Source organism: Benincasa hispida, chromosome 7, assembly GCF_009727055.1.
Source record: "Benincasa hispida cultivar B227 chromosome 7, ASM972705v1, whole genome shotgun sequence".
In the NCBI taxonomy this organism is placed as follows: Eukaryota; Viridiplantae; Streptophyta; class Magnoliopsida; order Cucurbitales; family Cucurbitaceae; genus Benincasa; species Benincasa hispida.
This window is the reverse complement of record NC_052355.1, coordinates 47,884,441-47,907,884: the sequence shown is the minus strand read 5'-3', so window position 1 is coordinate 47,907,884 and position 23,444 is coordinate 47,884,441. Positions and strand designations below refer to the sequence as shown.

At 30.6% G+C, this 23,444-nt stretch overlaps 3 protein-coding genes across 4 annotated transcripts; all 3 read left to right on the top strand.

Moving 5' to 3' along the window:
• The first annotated feature begins 3,727 nt into the window (after positions 1–3,727).
• LOC120082177 (1,4-dihydroxy-2-naphthoyl-CoA synthase, peroxisomal) lies at positions 3,728–10,525 on the top strand. Its single transcript, XM_039037434.1, has 8 exons — positions 3,728–4,141; positions 4,225–4,347; positions 4,449–4,550; positions 7,277–7,315; positions 8,300–8,398; positions 8,489–8,536; positions 8,619–8,714; positions 10,129–10,525. Exons 1-8 carry the CDS (start codon positions 3,890–3,892, stop codon positions 10,366–10,368), a joined length of 999 nt encoding a protein of 332 aa, XP_038893362.1. The 5' UTR covers positions 3,728–3,889; the 3' UTR covers positions 10,369–10,525.
• Positions 10,526–11,778: 1,253 nt separating this feature from the next.
• LOC120082104 (ADP-ribosylation factor 2) lies at positions 11,779–15,036 on the top strand. 2 transcript variants are annotated; one of them, XM_039037332.1, is made up of 7 exons: positions 11,779–11,928; positions 12,430–12,600; positions 13,268–13,338; positions 13,501–13,620; positions 13,898–14,016; positions 14,103–14,184; positions 14,714–15,036. In XM_039037332.1, exons 2-7 carry the CDS (start codon positions 12,453–12,455, stop codon positions 14,717–14,719), a joined length of 546 nt encoding a protein of 181 aa, XP_038893260.1. In that variant the 5' UTR covers positions 11,779–11,928; positions 12,430–12,452; the 3' UTR covers positions 14,720–15,036. The 2 variants fall into 2 exon arrangements, with proteins under 2 accessions (XP_038893260.1, XP_038893261.1); XM_039037333.1 differs by having other exon boundaries at positions 11,780–11,928; positions 12,440–12,600.
• Positions 15,037–19,341: 4,305 nt separating this feature from the next.
• On the top strand, positions 19,342–23,052 carry LOC120080898 (galactinol synthase 1-like). The gene is made up of 3 exons (XM_039035567.1): positions 19,342–19,743; positions 21,096–21,554; positions 22,514–23,052. Exons 1-3 carry the CDS (start codon positions 19,420–19,422, stop codon positions 22,754–22,756), a joined length of 1,026 nt encoding a protein of 341 aa, XP_038891495.1. The 5' UTR covers positions 19,342–19,419; the 3' UTR covers positions 22,757–23,052.
• The last annotated feature ends 392 nt before the right edge of the window (positions 23,053–23,444 follow it).

Sequence of the window (23,444 nt, the reverse complement as noted above, 5' to 3'; positions counted from 1 at the left end):
GCACTATTCGCACTACAAATATATTTTTGTGTCCATTGGATATAACCAATCAACAGCACGATGACCATTCACAAATTGCTCGTAAGTATAGCTAGGCCAAATTACCATTTTGCCCATATAGTTATCTCTAACTCCTTAAGTACCACTGATTTCTCTAATGAACAATAGATCACAGTCCTACTATGATTAAACCCCTCTTTGGCTAAGAAAGGGTGTGGCGCCACATTGTTCAAAATCCGAAATCAGTCCTTAAGGGACCAATTTATCTACTTACTCCTACTTCGGGGAAAGAGTGAATTTCATCTTGTGTAGTTGAGTTCACAGCTCCCCAATCAGAAAAATTCCCAAAATGGTAGGCTTGTTGAGTCGGCGATCTGGCCATTCACATCCATACAAATCAAATGACCACTCTCGTAGGCAGAAGTTCACAACTCACTTAGGATTAAAGTCATGTTACCTATGGTCATCCTAGTGAAATGAAAGTCTTTTTATGAACAACGTTATATAATGAGACTAAACATTTAGTGGTCTGGTCTTATACAAACTCCTTTGTATAGAATATCTCCGCTCGCATGTCTAATATATGAATGATCAGGGTCAAATCATTTGTAGCACTTTACAACAATTGTAACACCTACAAAGCGAGTCATACTCGTAGTGTCACCAGGATAAGGTACCCAACCTTATCCATATACTACCGATCATTTAGGTTATCACTTAAACATGATCCATTTGTATGTCTTCACATACATGTTTAAGTTACAACGATAATCTTGGATGTTAGTTTATTGGTTTGTGGTTAATGCAACTAAAACATCACATATTTCATAGACAAAGTAAATAAAATATCAAATATTATTAATCACAGATATGTTTGTTCATATAAGGTTTATAAACTATAGGACCCTACGAGATTTAGGGCATCAACCCCAACATCATGCACGTCTACCACTACCAAGGAATTCAATCCTCGATGGCTCGTTACTCGTCCCTCATTGGCTCATCACACGATCCTCGATGCACAGTCACTCGATACTTGGATGCATAGTCACTCGATACATGTGCAATCGATATGTGTATACTCGATCATTTTGAATTGCCACGTTCGTCGAAGGACCTGTTCTGTAGTTAATGGTCATGTACAAACATACACAAATTGGGAAATTTTTTTGACAATTCTCACTATTCTTCTAAATCAATTTATTGAAATGTGAAGTAATTTTTTTTTATTATTAACTAAGAACAAACAAAACTGAAAAATAAAAGAGAAAATCGAGCTCACTTTCCCTCCAAAAAACCCACTTCACAAAACTTGTTTTTCTTGACAGAGATCAAGTTATAAAGGCATTTAGATCATTTCACTACATTGTCTCATATCTCAAGTAAGTAAATATGTTAGTTTTTTCTCACTTTTTGCTCACGTTTTTCTTGACAAAGATCAAGTTAATTACTAATTCCCTTAATTCGAACTTGAACGTTTCAAATTCATTCATCACTCTATTTTAAGGTTTATTCCATTTTTGAGTTAGTAGGGGGACCTAATGGACCTACAGATCATGGACTCCAATGATCCAAGATTAACCAGCATAACTCTTTAACCTAATTAACCACCATTCGTTAACTGTCGGGTCGCTCTACTAAAGCCCAGTAGTTGCACTCTCCTCGCTGTTGATATATCGTGTCTACTCGATATAACCATCATTAGTAAGTTAACCCTTCATAAGTTGTTCGTAACATCGACTGGGTCAATAGCTGTTTCACACCCGAGATTACCTCTTGTTCCTTAAGTCTCACTGATCCTCTAATGAACAATTGGTTTGTGATCCAATCATCAAACTGAGTCACTTTCGGGTCAATGAGAGGGGGACCCATTTATTCAAGACTCGAAATCAACACTTAAGGGAACAACCTCTCTACTATCCCTAAAAGCGGATAGGAAAGAATTTCATCTTGCATCCTATGTTCCTAGCTATCTACCCAGTCTTACCCCTTAAATGGGAGGCTTATTGAGCCGACACTATTGAGTCAACCCTCACTCATGCAAATCTAAGGATAATCCCGAATAAACAGGAGTTCATAGTTAGCTCAGAATTTAAGTTACATAGGTCATTGCTTTGAAATAGTTAGTCTTAAATAGTAAACAACGTTATAAAATAAGAGTGACTTGTTTCTTGATCCGATCTTATGCAAGCTCTTTACATAGGATGTCCCCACTCCTCATGTGTTCACATGAACGAATCAGGTTCACTTCGTTTGTAGCACTTTACAACATTTGTAACATCTACAAAGTGGGTCGCATCCAATAGTGTCCCCATAATAAGGTACCCAACCTTGTTCGGATACTATAAATCATTTTGACTACCTACTCGAACTTGATCCACTCTTATGTCTTAAAATAAAGTTCAAGTATTCATGTGGTAGCCATGGATCTTATGTTTGAATTTATTTCTAAAATGAAGTGGACATTTCATATATTCAATAACTACTTTACTGAATCAAACTTCAATAACTTTTTTATTGATTAACAGAATAAGTTTATTGTTTACAAACCACGAGTTTTATGACATAAAACCCAACATAAAGTGCTACTTTAGTTTCTGTCATTTGAAATTTTATATATTTTTATTTATACAATTATAGATATGAAAATTTTGGCCGTTGTTTGATAACTACATGATTTTTGAAATTTTTGCTGGTTCTCACACCAAATCATAGAATGATTTTCATGATTCCTAAACAAACATGTGAATATAAGTTTAATTTTCAAAAACCAAAAACTAAGGCTCCGTTTGGTAACAATCTCATTTTTTGTTTTTGTTTTTGAAAATTAAGCTTATTTCATCCACATTTCTTATAATAATTTGTATCTTTCTTAACTATGATGGTTGAATTTTTAGCCAAATTCTAGAATCAAAAACAATTTTTTTTAGTTCTCAAAATTTGGCTTGATTTTTTTAAATCATTGGTGAAAAATAAATAACAAAGGAATAAATTTGGAAATGGAAGCAATGTCCATAGACTTAATTTTAGAAAACAAAAACAAAAAATAAAATGGTTATCAAACGGGGCCTAAATAATAACTAAGTAAAGCCAAATAGTTCTCTAACGAGACATTAATTCTTTAAATAAATCTTAAAGTTAGTCCAATTAATTTATAACTTGACTTTTAAAAAAATAAATTTACCCTCCATTACTCTTTCTACTATAATTTTTTTAAAAAAAAATATTTACATAGTGTCTTTTATTTAATACTTATTTCAAATTAACAATAATAAGAATTTATTTGTAATTGCATTGAAAATAGGTTAAAAATAAAAAAAAAAAAAAAAAAAAACATCATTTGTTTTAAAAAAATATCCTTATACATTTAAAAGTATCAATAATACTCTGAACTTTCACATATGTTATAGAAAATATTATTGGAATAGAAACTTTTAAACCTTTGGATGAAAATTAAGATATGAAATAGTGTAGCAGCAATTTAAAAAACATAATTTAAATCACCACATTGTTTTAAGTCATCATTCTGTAGTTTTTAAGTCTTCATTTCTATTCAAATTTCTTGGAATACTTATAAAATTTTCAGAGTAATATTACAATTTTTAAAACTATAATAGGATTTTAAAAACAAATTAAAAGCCAAAGATATTTAATATTTATTATAATTAACTATATCTAAAATAAAAATGATATTAATTTAATATTCTTTATCTTCTCGCCTAAACTGCGCAACGTCGGCTGGTGGTGATACCTTATCTTATCCACTAGCAACCAGCCCATCACGCAGTCGATCTCTAGAACTTATTATTATTATTTTTTTAATTCCCTTCAACTTTTCTTCTTCTTCTTCTTCTTCTTCTTCTTCTTCATCTTCGATTCCAGTTCAACAATGGGGGAGAAGGATCTGAAGAACACGATTAGAAGAAGAATGGCCTCCATTTCCGGCCATCTCATTCCAATTCCACGAACTCCAAATCCTGACTCAATCCACCTCTCCGCCGCCTCAATCGACGACAGCTACCACCGCAAACACGGCGCCGTTTCAAATCATCCTGTCATCTGGAGCATCGCCGGCGACGACTCCGGCAAGGAATTCACCGACATCATCTACGAGAAGGCCGTCGGAGAAGCCATTGCGAAGGTTTCAATCGAGCTTCAAATTCGAGAGTTCGATCTCTGTGTTTATCTTTTTAATATTTGCAAATTTGTGTGCCCTAATTTTAGATCACGATCAATCGACCGGAGAGGAGAAATGCTTTCCGGCCGCAGACAATTAAAGAGCTCATACGAGCATTTAATGATGCCAGAGACGATAGTTCAATCGGAGTCATCATTCTTACTGGAAAGGTAAATTTGATTCTGTTAATTGTAATTAAGTTGCTTGATTACTGTAATTAAGAGTTAATTAGAAGTGTTTTTTAGTTAATTTCTTCGTGTGTTTATCGTAGGGAACAGAGGCGTTTTGCAGTGGAGGAGATCAAGCTTTGAGAAAGAAAGATGGTTATTCTGATTACGAAGATTTTGGTCGTCTTAATGTTTTGGATTTGCAGGTACCGACATGTCGTTCCATTTCTTTATAGGTTAAATTATAATTTTATCTCTATATTTTGGAGAAAGTTAGAATGGATGGTATTCACATTCAAGCTGCATCAAAAAGAGAAATACGGTTTTTGAAATTTATATCTTTGTTGAACTCTTCAATCCTTGAATTCCAGCTCGAATTACCAATAAATTGTAGACCACCCCTTGATCTTTCCTCCCATCAACTTTAGATTGGAGTGTGGATCCAAAATGAGCTCTAATTAAAGGAAATTTTAAGAGAGCTTATTTTATTTTCTTTTGGCGTCAAGAAGAAGAATTATTTCTTCCGAAAAAACCACTTGCATGCCCATTTCTCAACAAATTGAAGTTAAATATTTATTCAATCTAAGCATGCAAATTAGAATCCCCTTAATTTTGACACCAAACCATAAGTATCAATGGGATCAAGGTGGAAGAAGTGGGAAAACCCACTTTCTTCCTTTTTTTCAATCTTAAATTTAATTTTCAAAAACAAATATTTTGAAATTGAAAAATGATTTTCTCAAAATCATTTGAATTTGAATTTCAATAAATCCAAATTATAAAATGAATTTTAATTTTAGATAATATTAATTAATTCAAGTAATTAATTAAAAATTTTAATTAATTAAATTAATTTAATATCAAATATTAAATTAACAAAAAACCTATCCGGAACATACATCCACATTCACTTATACCATATTTAAATCCTATTTAATATTTTCCAACACTCCAATTTCGTTTAATTCAATAATTAAACGTGTAATTATATTGTATATTTAATAATTCTCCCATATCGAATTTGAATGTTTCAAATTCTACTATTCTAAGGTTTAGTCCATTTAGTTAGTAGGAGACCTAATGGACCTACAGATCATGAGCTTTAACAATCTGAGATTAATTGACTAAACTCTTTAAACCGAATTAACTAGATCACTCCACTAAAGTTCAGTAGTTGCACTCCTTTCATTGTGATATATTTTTGTCCACTCGATTTAACCATGATCAGTAAGTTGACCCTTTATAGGTTGTTCGTAATAATGGTTGGGTCAAAAGCTATTTTACTCCCGAAATTATATCTCGTTCCTTAAGTCCTATTGTTCCTCTGATGAACAATTGGTTTGTGATTAAATCACTAAACTGAGTCCCTCTCGAGCCAATGAGAGGGTGAGGCCCCTTGTTCAAGACCTGAAATCAGTACTTAAGGGAGCAACCTCTCTATTATCTCTAAAAGCGGGTATGAGTGAATTTCGTTTTGCACTCTATATCCTCAGTTATCTACCCGGTTTTTACCCCTGAAATGGGGAGCTTATTGAGCGCAACCTTCAACCAAGCAAATCTAAGGATAATCCTGAATAAATAGAAGTTCATAGTTAGCTCAAAATTAAGCTCAAGCTACCTAGGTCATCACTTTGAAATAGTTAGTCTCATATAGTAAAAACGTTATAAAGTAAGAGTGATTTATTTCTCGATCCAGTCTTACACAAACTCTTCGCACAGAACGCCCTCACTCGCATGTCTCCACATGAACGATTCAGGATTACATCGTTTATACTAAGTACAAAGTGGATCACATCCAATAGTGTTCCCATAATAAGGTACCTAGCCTTATCCGTATACTATAGACTGTTTTGGCTATCTACTTGAACTTGATTCATTCTTATGTCTCCACATCAAGTCCAAGTATTCATATAATAACTATGGATCTTTAGTTTATTGGATTTAGTTTTTACAAATGCAATTTATATATTGAATAAACCCCAATAACTTATTTATTGTAAATAGAATATGTTTAATTTTACAAATTGTGAGTTTTAGGACATACAACCCAACAAGAATATAGTTTTTTTGAGAAAAATACTTTTTTGTCCCTAAGTTTTTGGTCTAGTTTCTATTTAGTTTCTAAGTTTCAAAATGTTACATATTTAGTCTAAGTTTTGAGTTTGGTTTTAATTTAGTCTATAAGTTTCAAAATGCTACAATTTTACTATTGACATTTGAATCTTGTTTCAATTTGGTCCCTATTACACTTTTAACCTTCATTTTTTACTAAATATTCACTTTTTGTCTTTTGGAGTTAATTTAGTTAATAAATTAAAAATAGTTAAAAGAATTATAATTAATTAAGTTTCACTATTTTTATCATTTTAAAAATTTTACTTCTAATTATTTTTAATTAATTAATAAAAATTGACGTTTATGATTAAAAGTAAATATTTAATGAAAAATTGAGGTTAAAAAATGTAAAATATTGAAATCCATGGACCAAATTGAAACAAAATTTAAATCTATCGTAACATTTTGAAATTTAGGGACTAAATTGAAATAAAACTCAATATTTAAGGACTAAATGTGTGATATTTTAAAATCTAGAGACCAAAATAAAAACTAGAGGGTACAAAAAATGTATTATTATTACTGTTTTGTTTTAATGAGATTGCCCCCACAAATCATGGGAGATGGAACATCTTTCTCTAGGTGAATAGTAGCTAGCTACCCTTACATTGGTAGCTTCTATGATTTGATAAAATCTTCTTAAATAATTTTCATGGTAGAGTATTTGAGAGGTCTATCAAATCATATTAGGAAGAAATTTAAAATTTTCAAATTATAGGAATTAAATTCTAATTTATGGATGAATTTATATTCTAAACCTTTTTTATTTCATTTCCATTTTTTTAGATGTTAATTTATTTTCTTAATCCTTGATTAGGTCCAGATTCGTCGTCTTCCAAAACCAGTCATTGCAATGGTACAATTTCTCAATTCCCAATCCAATTCTTGTATGATATAATACTATGTTGTTCTAAAATCACCTCAGCTTTTACATTTTAATTTTGTTAAATTAAGGTTATTTCATTTCATAAGTACTTCTATTCTTTTAAATTTTCAAATATTACCATCAACCTTTTATTAAAAAAATTTAAAATTATATATAAATTTGTTAGAATTTTTAACAATATTTGAGATTTGAAACAAGGTGACATGATAAAAATAAAAATCGGAAATGAACATCGCCACGGTATTTCAAGTTTAGCACCTCCTAGGGTTGTTATACGGCCATTGGGTTAATATTGGAAATTTTGAAAAAAAGAATAGAGGTATTTTTGAAACCATGGTTAAACTAAAGTATTGTATTTTTTTTTTTTTTGTAATTTAATATTTTGATTTGGAAAAAAAAAAACATTTTTGACCCCTATATTTTGAGTTTAATTTCTATTTGATCCATAGAATTTAAAATGTAACACTTTTATCCTTAAATTTTGAATTTAAAAATATTACATTCTTATACTCTTTATAATTAACTATAGTTTTTACTTTGTCCAAATATTTCAATACTTCACACTACTATCATCAAATTCTTACTAATACTCATTTTGGTTGTTATGTGTTAACTTTCACTTAATTTATTTAAATAATTATGATGGAAAAATAATTAATTTTAATAGTCATAAAAAATTAGTAAAAAATAATTTAACTATTTAAAATAAATTAATTGATATTATAAACAATAGTAATGACTAAAAGTGAGTATTAAATAAAAAAATCAGATCAAGAATATAAAAATTTGAAACCTAGAGACGTAGTGAAAATAAAACTTTAAAATTCAACGCCTAAAATATAATATTTTAAAAAGTAAAGAACAAATAACATTTAAATAAAAAATAGAGATAAAAGTGTAATATTTTGATATATTATAAAATATATATATATATATTTTTCCCCATTTTATTAGGTGGCAGGTTATGCTGTTGGAGGAGGACATATTCTGCATATGGTTTGTGATTTAACCATTGCTGCAGAAAATGCAATATTTGGTCAAACTGGTCCTAAGGTAACACTTCAATTCTGAAAATGTGCTCAAATTTAAAGCCATTTGTACTTTCTTCTTCTGTGCTTCAATTTGAAGTGTTTTGCCCTTTAGGTGGGGAGCTTCGATGCTGGGTATGGAAGCTCCGTTATGTCCCGTTTGGTAACCAATTTTTCTAGATTTAGTTTTTTCAGTTTCGATACTGTTTTTGTGTCCCTGATTTTTTGGGGATTATTATTGTCAGGTTGGCCCCAAAAAGGCAAGAGAAATGTGGTTTCTTACCAGATTCTATTCCGCTTCTGAAGCTGATAAAATGGGCCTCGTCAATACTGTTGTTCCGGTGAGTTCCTCCGCCGCTGGCCTATTCTTTTCGTATTCCATTCTCAATATGCTCTAAAATCTGGTGTATTTTTAATTTAAATCTGGTTTATTTTTAATTTAGTATCTATTATAATTCGGGTCGTTTTCAACTATAGAAAAATGAACAAAAATATTTACAAAATATAACAAAATTATTAATGATAAACGCTGATAGACACTTATAGTTATATCAATATCATTAATAGTTTTAAAATTTTCTTATATCTTGTAAATATTTTCAACATTATTACCATTTGAAATAATTTTCACTTTGATTTTTAGCTTAGTTTAATTTGATATCTTATTATCGTTTACGAATAGTTTCTTATTGACTTAAAAAAAAAATCAAGGGAAAATTAATATTTTAATCTCAAGTTTTGAAAATATGTGTATTTGGTCCATACGTTTTTAAAATGTATCTTTTTAAGAATCCAGTTTTTAAGAATAGATACATTTAATCCTTGAATTTTCAAAATATATATTTTTCATCCTTTAGTTTTTAAGAACAAGTTTTAATGATTTTAATTAATTATATGATATTCAAAATGATGTTTTCAAATATAGTAAAATGAACCAAAATATTTACAAATATAATAAGATGTTATTGTCTATCAAATGACAGACACTAATAAACTACTATTATCTATCACTAATAAATATTGACATTGTTATATTTATAAATATTTTCAGCAGTTTTATCATTTAAAACTATTTCTCCATTTAAGATTAGAAAAATATTTTTAAAAATAATCTAAAAGAGAAGAGATAGCTTTTAAAAATTATTTTTTTAATTTAAAATGTGATATAATTATTTGAAATAATAATAATAAATTATTTGAGAGATATTTTAAATCTATTTTTAAAAGTACGGAGACCTAGATTTTGAACATAAACATTAAATTTTGTTTGGAAGGACAAAAACTTAAACTATTATCATGTGCACAAAAAAAAAATGTCACATTCAATTTTTAACTTTTTATTTTTTGTTTGAAGGACAAAAATTTTAAAAATATCTAATAAATCTTTAAACTTAATAGACTTTTTTGATATATTCACGATCAAAATTTTAAAAATTAATTTATACGTCGGAATATAAAATAAAATTTTACATGTAAGAGATAAACTAAACTTTCAAGTTAGGATCAAGACGTCTGTCAACCATTAATATTTAAAATTGTATCTAATTAATTAGAGATTTTTTTTTTCTAATAAATAATTCATTTTTAACCCATGATTAATGACTTGCCCCACAAACAATTGAAGTTTAACCGCGTTTTATGCAATATTGCGGTGGACATAAATTGGACCAAAAGCAATTAAAACAATTGGACCAAAAAATTGCAGTTTAATATCTTTAATTCATCAAACTCCGAACTGTGTTTTTCCTTCTTCAGGTGGATAAGCTGGAGAAAGAAACGATCAAATGGTGCAGAGAAATTCTAAGGAACAGTCCAACCGCCATCCGGGTGTTGAAATCGGCTCTCAATGCTGTCGATGACGGGCATGCAGGCCTTCAGGCCCTCGCCGGCGACGCCACGCTCATCTTTTATGGTACAGAAGAGAGTAATGAAGGAAGATCGGCGTATATGGAACGTCGGCCACCGGATTTCTCTAAATTTCCAAGGAAACCTTGATTTCAAAATTCAAATGGCCCTTGCATTTTGTCGCTGGGATGTAATTTTTAATTTAAATAATAATGAATTTATCTGATAGAAGGGAGAATCAAACTAACCTATGAGAGGGTAAACATTTGTTTTGAGATGATTTAGTTAATACGGTCTTTCAAATGTCAATGTTAATTGACAAGATCTTTTTTTAAAGGTTGAAGATTCGATCTCATCCCCTCTAATAAATATTAAAAAAAAAAAACTGAAAAATTAGTCGAGATAAAAATAATTTATTTAAAAAGAAAAATAGTTGAAGACAAACCCTTGCTAAGGGTGTTGTATGGGTTAGAGAGAGTTTTAAAAGAATTCAACTTTTTTGTAATACATTTTAATTTTAAGGACTTCTTGCAATGGTATAAGTAACAGAACTCCCAAGTTGTAGCAATTCAAATTCTTCATCCAACCATTCAATCAATAGGAGTGATAGACGGAGTATACAAAAAGTAGGATATTTAATAAACGACTCATGTAATACTTTTTTTTTCTAAGGCAATATGAAATCCGTGCATTGTAAGTTCTTCTCAATTGGGTCCAATCACGAACTTTTTAACTACAACATAAATACACGCTATTGAGCTAGAATTACTTAAGTTTCTAGTACCAAACTTACTCTTCAATCGATGATCGTAAAATGATTGAGATTGTGCTCATTATATAACATAAGTTAATTTTGTTAAAGTGTTACATTGGTAATTAGATTGAACGGGTTGAGGATATTTTACCGTTTTAAGAAGATTATTGAATTGGTAATACCTCTTTTTATGATCTATTTTGCCTAATTCAAAATTTTGGATTAAAAAGTGTACTTATATTTATAGGAAAATTATACTTTTAGTATTGAGGTTAGGTTAGGTTTAGAGACGTCCATGGCGAGGTGGGCCGGTGATGACTTCTCCGTGTCCATTCTTGATACTTATTTTATTTCCCATCATTGTAAAATTTTCTATAAAAAATGGGATGTTCTCCATGAAAAACTTAAGCGGTTGAGATTTCAAACTAAAAAATTTTGAGATTAAAAAGTAAAAGTTTAGAATTGAATGTATCTTTAAATTCGGTCCCGGGGTATTTTGTATAATATGTTTATAACATATTTTTTCAAAAAAGGAAGAAAATTACCCTTTGGGTAGCTCTTGCAAGAGTTAAGTTAATTTAACGTCTGCTTTTAATTTCCAGACTTCAAATTTGAATCACCAACGACCACAGGGCCATAACATTCAATTCCACGCGACATGCAGCACCACGTGGCGACTTTTAATTGGTTCAAAAATCAACGCGCTAAATAATATTAATTTCCAATTGTGAGCGAAAAGTCGAATGAAGCCAATCTTTGAGTTCTCAGACCTTTGACGTGTTGGATGCTGATTGGAAACTAATTGGATCTCCCACGGTGTCTGAAAAGGGTAGTTTCGTACTTTTATCTACCCTCGCCTTTCGGTTTATAATATATACAGGGATCCGGTAGAGATTTCTCCTTCCCACCGTCTCTCTTTTCTGTCTGTCGTAGATTCTCGGTGGTGCTTGTTGAAGGTAATGTTCTGTTTCCGAAATTCGTTCTCCTTTTCATTCTCGCTGTGATTCTATAGCCTTTCTGATATTGAGGTTCTTCAATTTCTGATGGTCATTGTGTTTTTTTCAATCTATAACGTATATGCTTCGTTTTCTAATACGAATTAGGCGTTTCTTTTGATTAGTACCATCATTTATTATTCCGATCTGTTCTTTAGCGATATATTTGTGGTTTAATTTTCTATTGGATGCATGAATTTCTTGGATGAGCTTCATATGTGGTCAATTTCCTGGCGATCTGAAGTTGCGATGTGATCTACCTTCAGATCCCTTCGAGTGAGCATTAGGGATGTGATTCCGTTAAATTGACGATCCTCAGCTACTTATTATTTTTCACCTTCATTTGATTGTTTGGTACTGGATTTCCATGTATAGTATGTTCTTGATTTTCATTTCCGGTGTCGCTATTTTATCTCGATCTTTGTCGCTATGGTTACCGATCTCATCTTTGGAATCTCGTAGGGATTTCTAGGTAGAGGCAGAGAATGGGGCTTACGTTCACAAAGCTTTTCAGTCGGCTTTTTGCCAAGAAGGAAATGCGAATTCTGATGGTTGGTCTTGATGCGGCTGGTAAGACAACTATCCTCTACAAGCTCAAGCTTGGCGAGATCGTCACAACAATCCCTACCATTGGTGAGTTTCTCTTTGCTTTTTAAGATGGAGTTAGTACATGATCTGTCTTTGATCTATGTGCCTGTGTGTATAGATAGATAGATAGATCCATATATAACCTGTTATTTGAGAAAGAAAGCTTGGGACATTTCTCATTTCTGCATTTTCTCTGGTTTTGTTACTAGGACTTCACAATTGGCAATAACCTTCATTTTGAGTTCACAATTTTCATCTGCTCATTAATGTACTACACTCTTCGTCTGTCAACCATATTAAATAGTAAACTTGTAACATTTTTTTTTTCATCTGGATAAATGTTTCCATAAAATGAGTATATAGTTTATGCTGAAGTCAGGAGTCATTCACTAGGTCGTTACCTCGATCAAAGGAGGAAGGAATAAATAAATGTCTCTCGACTATACCATGGTTTCATGCATTTTTCTTCATGTCGGTTTCATAATTTACTTCTGCTTAAGCAATTGGTTGTCTATTAACTCTATGATATGAAATATTAAACTGCCAAAATATTATTCAGTTGATTAATCTATATAAAAAGAAAAACAGAACACGACATTGTCAATAACAATTGTTACACGGACCGAAATAGTGAAATGTCTCTTGACACAATCTACTTTGTAGCATTTGTTTTGTGGAAGATCATAATTTAGCCTATGTCTTTTACTTGCAGGGTTTAATGTTGAGACTGTAGAGTACAAAAACATCAGCTTCACGGTCTGGGATGTTGGGGGTCAAGACAAGGTTTGAACTTCTGTCTTCTGTATCTATTGTTCTCCTGTCTGAGTGTGCATAGAATTAATTAAAATTTCTCCTGCTAGAATGTAGATTATTTGTTTAGTATTTGTAAATGTTTCAGTTATATACTTCTTGATTAAATTATGTTCTTAATTGGTTGTCCAACAGATTCGTCCCTTGTGGAGGCACTACTTCCAGAACACACAGGGTCTCATATTTGTTGTTGATAGCAATGACAGAGATCGAGTTGTTGAGGCCAGGGATGAATTGCATAGGATGTTGAATGAGGTATTACATACTAACTACCTAGTTTAATGAGCATCTGTCTGAAATCACTCATGAAGCTTGCTATATCACAGCTTTTTTTCTTTCGGAGTACTGTTCTAATTGTTCACAATTATCTATTTTCCTTTTTCTAAATTATTTTCCATCTCATTATTCAATTTTGAAATATCGATGATGTTGTTCGTATTATCCAATCATATCAAATGTAAATGCTCGTATTTTGTGATGATTATGGTATTAGGAGTGTATCAGATTCTAATAATAACTCATGTGATCCCAGGATGAGCTGCGAGATGCAGTTCTGCTTGTGTTTGCTAACAAACAAGATCTTCCTAATGCAATGAATGCTGCTGAGATCACCGACAAGCTTGGTCTCCACTCTCTCCGCCAGCGTCACTGGTAGGCTTTGTTGTCTTTATTCTGAATATAAAATTTCCCTTCTGTTTTTCTTGGCTTACTCAGATCCAAACTTCATTCATCTTCAGGTACATCCAGAGCACTTGCGCCACCTCTGGAGAGGGGCTTTATGAGGGGTTGGATTGGCTCTCCAACAACATTGCTAACAAGGTAAATATTAACACATTGCTCCGATTTACCAAGTGTTTAGAACTCTGCTATACAGGCAAAACCTTATATCAATGTTGCATCAACATTTATGGGATGTTTGGATTGACTAGAGAAAAAAATATTTTTCAAAAAAGTAATTTTTATTTAAATTCTTTTGATAAAAACTGTTTAAAATATACTCAAAAGTGTTTTAAAAGCTATTTTAAGTGGTTTTCAAACTCTTCAATTTTTTTCAAAATAACTTATTTTCAAAATTAAATATTTTTAAACCAAACACACTCACGAAAGGCGTAACAATCTGGGCATTGTCTCCTTGAGCCTGCTAGTGCCATTGATCGGGCTGAACTCTTACCGGCAAGTGTATTCAAAATTTTACTAAGAAAAAAATCGATGTGCAATCTTGTTTTTTCCTAACCCTTCTACGGAAAAACGAGGAAAGGATTACATTTTCTTTCACTCTATTACTATGTACTGACATTCTGTGGAGCCACTACTTACATCTCTATGCATATGCTCCTATTGTATGCAGGCATAAGGATATCGAACAGTTGCTTCTGAGACTCGCAGTTCTGGATGCAGGGTGAATATTATCTAATTTTTTCATGGGGCACCTTATAAAAGAGGTTATCGTTTTCATTTTTTTTTCTCATTCTGTTTACGGGAGCTTTTAGCAAACAATTTGTCATTATACTGTAATATCAGAATGGTTAGCCTTGGTTATTGTGTTTCGGGCTCTTTTTTGGGGCTTTACTTGCTGTTCTTTTCTTTCGATTTCTAGCTGAAACTAGTTGATGTATCATTCCATATGTTGGATTTGTCTCATAACCCATTCTTTTGTTGCTACCGTTTCAATTTCGTTTGCATGAATAGTAATAAATCACAATGCCGCCTAATTAAGTGTCAAGATTAACTTTTCGAAGTATTATTCCCCAAGTAATTTTTAATCACAATCAATTCTTTCCAGTTTAAGATGAATCCAAGCATCGATTACCCGACGTATTTTTGAAATATAGTCGATATATAATGTTGCCATATTTTCCTTCAGAGGCGAAAACCCAGTAGCAAAGTTTCTCACGTTAAAATTTTTAAATCCAATTTAAAGTCGGTTTTATATTAACTCATGAGGGCTGTGTTATGGTCATGATTCTGAAATAACTTGCTAATTTGCTGTATTTTGTGTGACACTAATAGTGGGAGAGCATATGAGCATTTTTTAGATTGATTTTGATCGGGTAAAATTTGTTTTTGCCAGGCTTGAAATCACTTTAAAATGTATATTTTAGACTTGATTGGTAATTATTTTATTTTTAATTTTTATAAATTAATTATATTTTCTTTACATTTTTTATAATATTTTGCATCTTTTGCATTTTAGTAAGTAAGAATTGAATTCTTAACCTAATTTTAAATTTATTATTATTATTTTATTTTTTATTTTTATTTTTTTTAGTTTTTAAAACATTAGTTTGGGTTTTGAAATAGTTTTTAAAACTTAGATAACAAAACAAGAAATTTAGGGGGCTGTTAATAGGATCATGAAGCGTAAAGAGGGTTGAGTTAAAAAATGTTGGAGCGTAATGAGTGTAATATTATAAATTGGATTCAAAATGCTCAATCCAAACATAGTTTTGGATTACATTCGAAATCCATCCCATTCTAGCAAAACAAACAGTCTATTAAAAGTAGGAAAAAAATATTTCTAGGCTTAATTTAAAAACCTTAGACCCCGTTTGGTAATCATTTTTTTTTTAAAAATTAAGTTTATGATACTAATTTCACCTCCAAAATTCTTCATTTGTTATCTACTTAAAAAGTTGATTTTAAAAAGTTGTTTTTGTTTTTTGAATTTGGCTAAAAATTGAACAAAAATACAAATCATAGTAAGAAATGTGGATCACATAAGCTTAATTTAAAAAAAATAGTTACCAAACGAAACCTTAACTATCCAGAATTTATTCTAACACTTTCAGATATTATTCATACCACAAAAATGATTATAAATAGAGACACAAGGGAATTTCTGGCTCGGGCCGCGTGGTTATGGGCATAGGCATGGACCAATCTGTTCATATCTCTTTCTTGATTGCGAAGCCGAAATGCAAATCAGGCTGGCCTTGGAAGGATATGGTTGTGATTTATGAATTAAGAAACCAATTCCATTCCTCTTGAACCCAAATTCCATTGGCATAAAGGAATATATAGGGCATCCAATTCCTGGTAGGCATTTTCTTTGTTTCCTGTGGACCAAGATGTTTTGACCCCATGCCAATTTGCCAAACCAATCCTAGACACTCACTTCACTTCTAACCATTGGAAAGAACACACACCCGAATGCCTCTCGCGCCCATGCGAGGCTTTCTCCACGCTCGAAACCTCGCATGGGTGTGCAGGCAACATCATCCACATTATGGACAATCTCTTTCTCTATCTATATCATTCTCATGATCATCAACTTGCAACTTGTATTACATTATCAACTATAATGACCTGCTAAAATTTCTTTTTTTTGGTGTCTTTTCTTTGTGAAAAAAAGTTAACAAATATAATCTAATGCATGTTTAGGAGTAATTTTGAAATGATTGAAATCACTTTTCTCATGTTTAAAATTACTACGAAAAACACTTTTAATCATTCAAAATCAATTTAAAGTTTAATTTTAAATTTTTTAAATATATTTTTCATATTATTGAAATTGATTTTGAATTTTTAGAATCACCACCAAACATGTCGATACACATTTCTTAATTTTCAATTTTGAAGACTTTTGAAGTGTTTACTTTTCAGCATGATGGGCTCTCCTCTTGTCCCCTCTCTCCAAGCCATCATTTATCAAGTGAAAGAATTGCTCTTGACAATGATGCCACATGACTACAAACTTTCCTAAAGTTGACATCTAGTTGGCATGCAGCCAATATTTTAATTATTTTTTTTAGCCTCTCTCAATTTCATCTTTATTGGTTTAGAAATTAATATTAGAGACTGATGTTTTTTTTTTTTTTTTTTCAGTAATTCAAAGCTTCCTTTTCCCCTCTCTCCACAGTTAAAAATTGGTAGGGTAGCCATATTGTTGAGGTCTATTTGAATTGGCTTTTTAAATAATTGATACATAGATTGACGATTGTTTAAGGTTGTCAAACTTATAAATGAGTTGATTTATAAAAGAATTCATATCGGTGTGGTGTCGAGTCTCACACACCAATATTTGAATTAATAAATTAAGTCAAAGTTAAAAAATAAATTTTCCAACAAACAGAAAGAAGACCGAAGAAAAATATATACATAGAAAAGTCGTATTTTGATTTTCTTGATAACTATGACATTGACTCTTTAAAAGTTTAAAATAGTTTCTCCAAACTTCATGGATGAAAATATTTAAGAGAGAATATGTTTAATGTTTGGTGGAAATTAAGCTAGTTAATCATGATTCATTACCATGGATGATATTTTCAAAAAATGGATCTCCATCAAAGCACATGAGAATCTTCTCCATATAATTGTGATTGACATTAATTGCCTTGAACACATCAGCTTCATTGCCATTGCCTTCAGGTGTTGTTTCTTCTACAACATTTCAATTCAACCCAATGGCCCATATCCTTTCCCTTTCCCTTTTTTGGCCCTATTCATTTCTTAACTCCCACCATTTTCAAGCTAGAAAAATCAAACCACAAGCAAATCAAAGAGAAAGATAAAAAGAAAAAATCGACAATTACATAGCTATATTCACAGATAAAAAAAATAGTAATTTTATTATCTTAAAAAAAACATAGTAAATGATACAAAGATAATGTACAAGCCGGATTAAGAGATTTTAAGTATGATAATCCTCTTAGACTCTAAACAGAATAGACTCAAAACAAAGGTCCAAAATGAAAACATAAACATAATCTCAATATAATTTAGGTTTCAAGAGTGTTGCCCCTAAACCTCTCATCACGGGGCTTTGCCCCTAGACCATGATTCGCCAAGGTCCTATGCTTGATCATTCGAAACGTCAAATAACAACTTCAAGGCGTCTCAATAGTTAAGCTAACTACTTTCATTTTCTTTTATATTGCTTTGTTAAGCAAAATAATGGCATTGCAAAAACCATTAAACATTTATGGACAGAGATTAAGGACCTATTTAGATTGACTAAAAAAATATTTTTCAAAAAGTCATTTTTATTTAAACATTTTCTATAAATTTTAAAAATAAGAATAACGAGACTGCACCTAATCATATACATTTTTTTTTTCACACAGAAAAATAAAAAATAATTCATTTTTTTTAAAAAAAAATATTTGCAATGTGACAAATTTTTATTGAGCAGTTGATTGGGCTACACTTTGCACAAAGATAGGTACAATCTAAGCAACACAACATCTAAGTTTTTCTCTTAAAAAAAAAAAACACTAATTTGTTTGACAACGAGCTATTCTTATATTCAAATTTATTTGGGTTGTTACATACTTTATTAATGACAAATTATTATAAAAGACAACTACAAAATACCATAAACTAATAATTTTTAAAAATGGTCAATGGAGTTGGTTGTCACGGGAGTTGGTGGTGGTGGTGATTGAAGTTGGTCTGTGGAGGGTGGTGCTAACCACAACATAGTAGAAACGAGATAGATGACTTTTGATGATATTTTGATAATTTTAAGAATTATATAAATGAGAGAGATTAACCATCAAACACTAAAAAATCATTTCTGTAAAAATTGATTTCAAGTATTTATCATAAACCAACTTATTTTATAAATTTTTTTTTTCAAAAACTATTTTGAGTGATATCTAACTTTTTTAAAATTATTTTTTTTTAGATTAAGTACTTGAAAAGTTAAATCAAGTAAAATATCATAAAAAATATTGAACATTATTTTTATTAATATGAATGCTTTTTCATGGCCCATATTTTACTCTAATTTAGATATAAATAATTACATAATAATTTTTTCATTCATCATGATAATTACATGATGCACATAAAATAGAAATGGCCAAATTCCTAGTTTGTGGAATCTTCACCTTCCTTTTCCATTAACCAATCATCTTCATAATCATCAATAATCAGAAAACGACCAAAACTTTTCATTTCAGTTTCATTACACTCGCATTTGCATTTGCATTTGCATTTGCATTTCCACCTATATAAAAGCCAACACCGAATCTCGCTCCATTTCAAGTCCAAAAAAACACACCCAATAATATTAATTAATTAATATTTCCCTCGCTTTTGGGAGTTCAAAAAATGGCCCCAGAACTCCAAGAGAATGTCCCCGCTGGCGTTGGTGGAGCCACCGTCAGCTCGGAGAGAGCATACGTGACGTTCTTAGCGGGAAATGGAGACTACGTGAAAGGGGTGGCGGGATTGGCAAAAGGGTTGCGAAAGGTGGCCACTGCTTACCCTCTGGTGGTGGCAGTGCTACCAGATGTTCCGGCAGAGCATCGGGAGATTTTGAAAGCTCAGGATTGCATTATTCGAGAAATTGAACCCATTTATCCTCCCGAAAATCAAATCCAATTTGCCATGGCCTATTATGTCATCAACTACTCCAAACTTCGGATTTGGAACGTAAGTGCAAACATTCATAATTATTTGAGTAAAAATTATTCAATGAATTCATTGCATTAATAATCATTGGAGGGTAATTATTTTAAAGGATAAAATTGTTAAAAAATAATTTTTAAATATAGTAAAATGTCATGTCTATCAGTGATAGATATTGATAGATACTGATGATATTAATAGACATCTATTAGTAACATTAACGTCTATTACTGATAAATGATGACATTATACCATATTTATATATAAATTAGCCATTTTCTTAAATTTAAAAACAACTCATCATTCTAACAACTATCAGACGTAATTAAAATTCAAGTGTTCTAAACTCATCTTTTCAAAAATTTTCCAATAGAGCAAAATTGTTGGCCAATATTTATAGAAATTCCCTTGATCATCGTAATATTTATTCATTTGATTGAATTTATGACGTGGGATGATCGACGCCTTGCATTCCATAATGCAAAAGAGGTTCCAAAACGTCGAGAAAAAAACATACGAGAATTGCACTCCATAATTAAAATTATAAGTTTAGGCTTCAAAACTTAGATTTTATATCTATTTAGTCTCCATTTTTTAAATATATCTATTAGTAGATCTTTTAAACTTTTAATTTTGTATTAATTTTTTTTTAAATATAAATCAAGTTTTCAATTTTTTTTAATCTAATAGATCCTGAATTTGTGTTCTAATCATTTGCTTCTTTGATATTTTTTTTAACATTCAAATATACACCTACAATACACAAAAATTGAAAAATTGAAATTTGGTTAGATGTAAATTTCAAATTTAATTATATCTAATTGATCAATTGATTTTTAAAGGATAATAGTTGTGTACATCCCAAAATATGTATTCTCTCTCATCACTCACATAAAAAAATAAAATATTTAAAAAAAGAAATAAGAAGAATTTGTTACAAGACAAATTATGATTGAATACAATTTAGTGAGACATAAGAAAATAGAAACTATCAGGATACACCTAACTATTTTTTATTCTTAAATATGCTATTAAACATAAAGTTAAAAGCTCAATGATCCCATCAAAAGTCTGTATACTTTTACACATTTTTGAAAGTTCAAGAACCAAATAAACATAAACTTCAAAATGAAGTTAGAGACTAAACTCGAAATGAATTAGAAAAAGAACAATACTTGAATTTGAGTGCATCACAAGTAACATTTATCTTTTTACAACCTATTCCACCAACTACATGAAAGGAAAAAAAACTCAACACATGATAGGTGATTATGATTAAACAATTAGATATAAATTACACAAAAATAGACGCATCCGAGTATTTTAATTATTAAAAATGTAAACATTTGGATGAATGGGGTATTTCTTTTATGCAGTTTGTGGAGTACAAAAAGATGATATATTTAGATGGAGACATCCAAGTATACGAAAACATAGACCATTTATTCGAGGAGCCAGATGGTCATTTATACGCCGTAATGGACTGCTTTTGCGAGAAAACATGGAGCCATTCCCCACAATACAAGATCGGCTACTGCCAGCAATGCCCCGATAGAGTCCAATGGCCTGCCGCCTCCGGTCCGCCGCCGCCGTTGTACTTCAATGCCGGAATGTTCGTGTTCGAGCCGAGCCGCGAAACCTACGACTCGCTTCTGGAGACTCTTCGTGTGACGCCGCCGACTCCTTTTGCAGAGCAGGATTTTCTGAACATGTTCTTTGGGAAGGTTTATAAGCCCATTCCTCCTACTTATAATTTGGTTTTGGCTATGCTGTGGCGCCATCCTGAAAATGTTCGTGATCTTTCCAATGTTAAAGTTGTTCATTACTGTGCTGCTGTAAGCTTTCTTTTTCTCCCTTTTATTTTGTATAATGATTAGCTGCACCTAATCTCATACTCTTTTTCTTTTTACACACAATTTTTTTTATTAAAAATCATTTAAAGAAACAAAAAACTACCATGTGACAGTTTTTTACAAAACAATGGTATATATTTTGTTTTTTTGTTACTACAAATATTTTCATGGATTCTAACCTAAATTTTGAAAATTAGAATGGTAGATTTTGATTTTGAAAATTAAACTTAAAAAAATATATTTTTTTAAAAAATTTTAAATACTTTTTAGAAGTGTTTTAAAAGGTCAAGTAAGTTTTTTATTTTTTGATTTATTTTTTGAATTTAGTTAAGAATTCATTGTTTAGCTAGGAAAGATGAAAATAATATAATAATATATGATTAAGAAGTCGAAAGAAAGTATGCATATGTTTTAAAAAAAAAATTAAAATAATTGTCAAAAAAGAGTTTTAATGTTACTATTTGGCTTTTGTTATTCATTTTCATAAAATTCAACCCAAATTCTGAGAATTAAGATAGAAATTAGTTTTTAAAATTTGATTAAGATTTCATATGCACTAACAAAGAAAAATAGATGTTGATTATATATAATATATATATATATATATATATATATATATATTTTATTTTTGAAATTCGAAAAATGCTTTAATTATATTTTACATATGGAATATCATTGGTTTTTTTTTTTTTTTTTTTTTAAAAAAAAAATTATTAACACATTCTAGATTTTCATTTATTTAAATGAAAATAGGTTTGGAAATGGAAATTGCCCCACACATATATAAAGAATTTGTTCTATTTGTTTGAGATTAAATTATCGAAAAAGAAAAGGGAATAATTCTCTATGTGAATCCACTTCCTAAAAGAATAGAAACCTAAAAAGAAAATAATTCATATTAAAAAATATGAGCATTTATTTTTATTTACTTTTTAAAATAGGGATCGAAACCATGGAGGTACACGGGAAAAGAAGCAAACATGGAGAGAGACGACATCAAAATGTTGGTGGCAAAATGGTGGGACATTTATAACGACACGTCGCTCGATTTGAAGTCTACAAACGACGTCGTTAAGGAAGGAGATGAGGCCCAAGCTCAAGCCCAAGCACTGCCCAAATTCTCAATATTGGGCTCCATTCCTGAGCCCAATATTGCCTATGTCCCTGCACCATCTGCTGCTTGATGAATTCATACCACACTATTTTATATTTACTTTATTTTCCCTTTAAAACTTTACAATTTTATATTTATATGCAATTTTTTCTGAATTATAAGTGTATCTACTTAAACAAAAATTTCGATACCAATTTATCTCGAAGCTCATCCAAAAAGATGAAAGAAAAAAAAAGAGAAGAGAAGGACAAACTTTTATTTTATTATTGTTATTATTATTATTTTTGGGTTTAAGATATGAATGTAATTTTATGATGATGAAATATAGTTGTGAATAAATGAGAAGTAACATTCTCTCTTTATGTTTCTTGTTTCCAGAATTAAAGGGATATAGATTTGTTTACAATGTCAAGTTAACAAATGCCAGATTGAACTATACTAGTTTTGGCAAATTATTTTGAATGTTACTATGTTCATGTATTCATGTAGTTGGATGTTACTATTATATGGAAAGAAAAGTTGAGGCTAATAACTATAGATTTTAGGTTCAATATTTAATCTATACTCATGAATTTTGTTGATTGTATTAGTTTGGCCGTAGATTAATAATTGTATAAATTTAAATCTTGAACTTTCCTACATGTATCAATTTAATTCATCTATTATCTTTTAGTTGAATAAATATCGTGTGAGATTTATGATTTGATCTAACCTCTAAACTTACATAAACGAATCAATTTAGGATATCAATTAAAAAT

Coding starts and splice junctions, on each gene's coding strand:
- LOC120082177 (XM_039037434.1), top strand. CDS start 3,890: ATGGGGGAGAAGGATCTGAAGAACACGATTAGAAGAAGAATGGCCTCC. Junction 4,348..4,448: donor TCATCATTCTTACTGGAAAG/GTAAATTTGATT, acceptor TGTTTATCGTAG/GGAACAGAGGCGTTTTGCAG. Junction 4,551..7,276: donor TTAATGTTTTGGATTTGCAG/GTACCGACATGT, acceptor ATCCTTGATTAG/GTCCAGATTCGTCGTCTTCC.
- LOC120080898 (XM_039035567.1), top strand. CDS start 19,420: ATGGCCCCAGAACTCCAAGAGAATGTCCCCGCTGGCGTTGGTGGAGCC. Junction 19,744..21,095: donor CCAAACTTCGGATTTGGAAC/GTAAGTGCAAAC, acceptor TCTTTTATGCAG/TTTGTGGAGTACAAAAAGAT. Junction 21,555..22,513: donor TTGTTCATTACTGTGCTGCT/GTAAGCTTTCTT, acceptor TTTTTAAAATAG/GGATCGAAACCATGGAGGTA.
- LOC120082104 (XM_039037332.1), top strand. CDS start 12,453: ATGGGGCTTACGTTCACAAAGCTTTTCAGTCGGCTTTTTGCCAAGAAG. Junction 12,601..13,267: donor CACAACAATCCCTACCATTG/GTGAGTTTCTCT, acceptor TTTTACTTGCAG/GGTTTAATGTTGAGACTGTA. Junction 13,339..13,500: donor ATGTTGGGGGTCAAGACAAG/GTTTGAACTTCT, acceptor GTTGTCCAACAG/ATTCGTCCCTTGTGGAGGCA.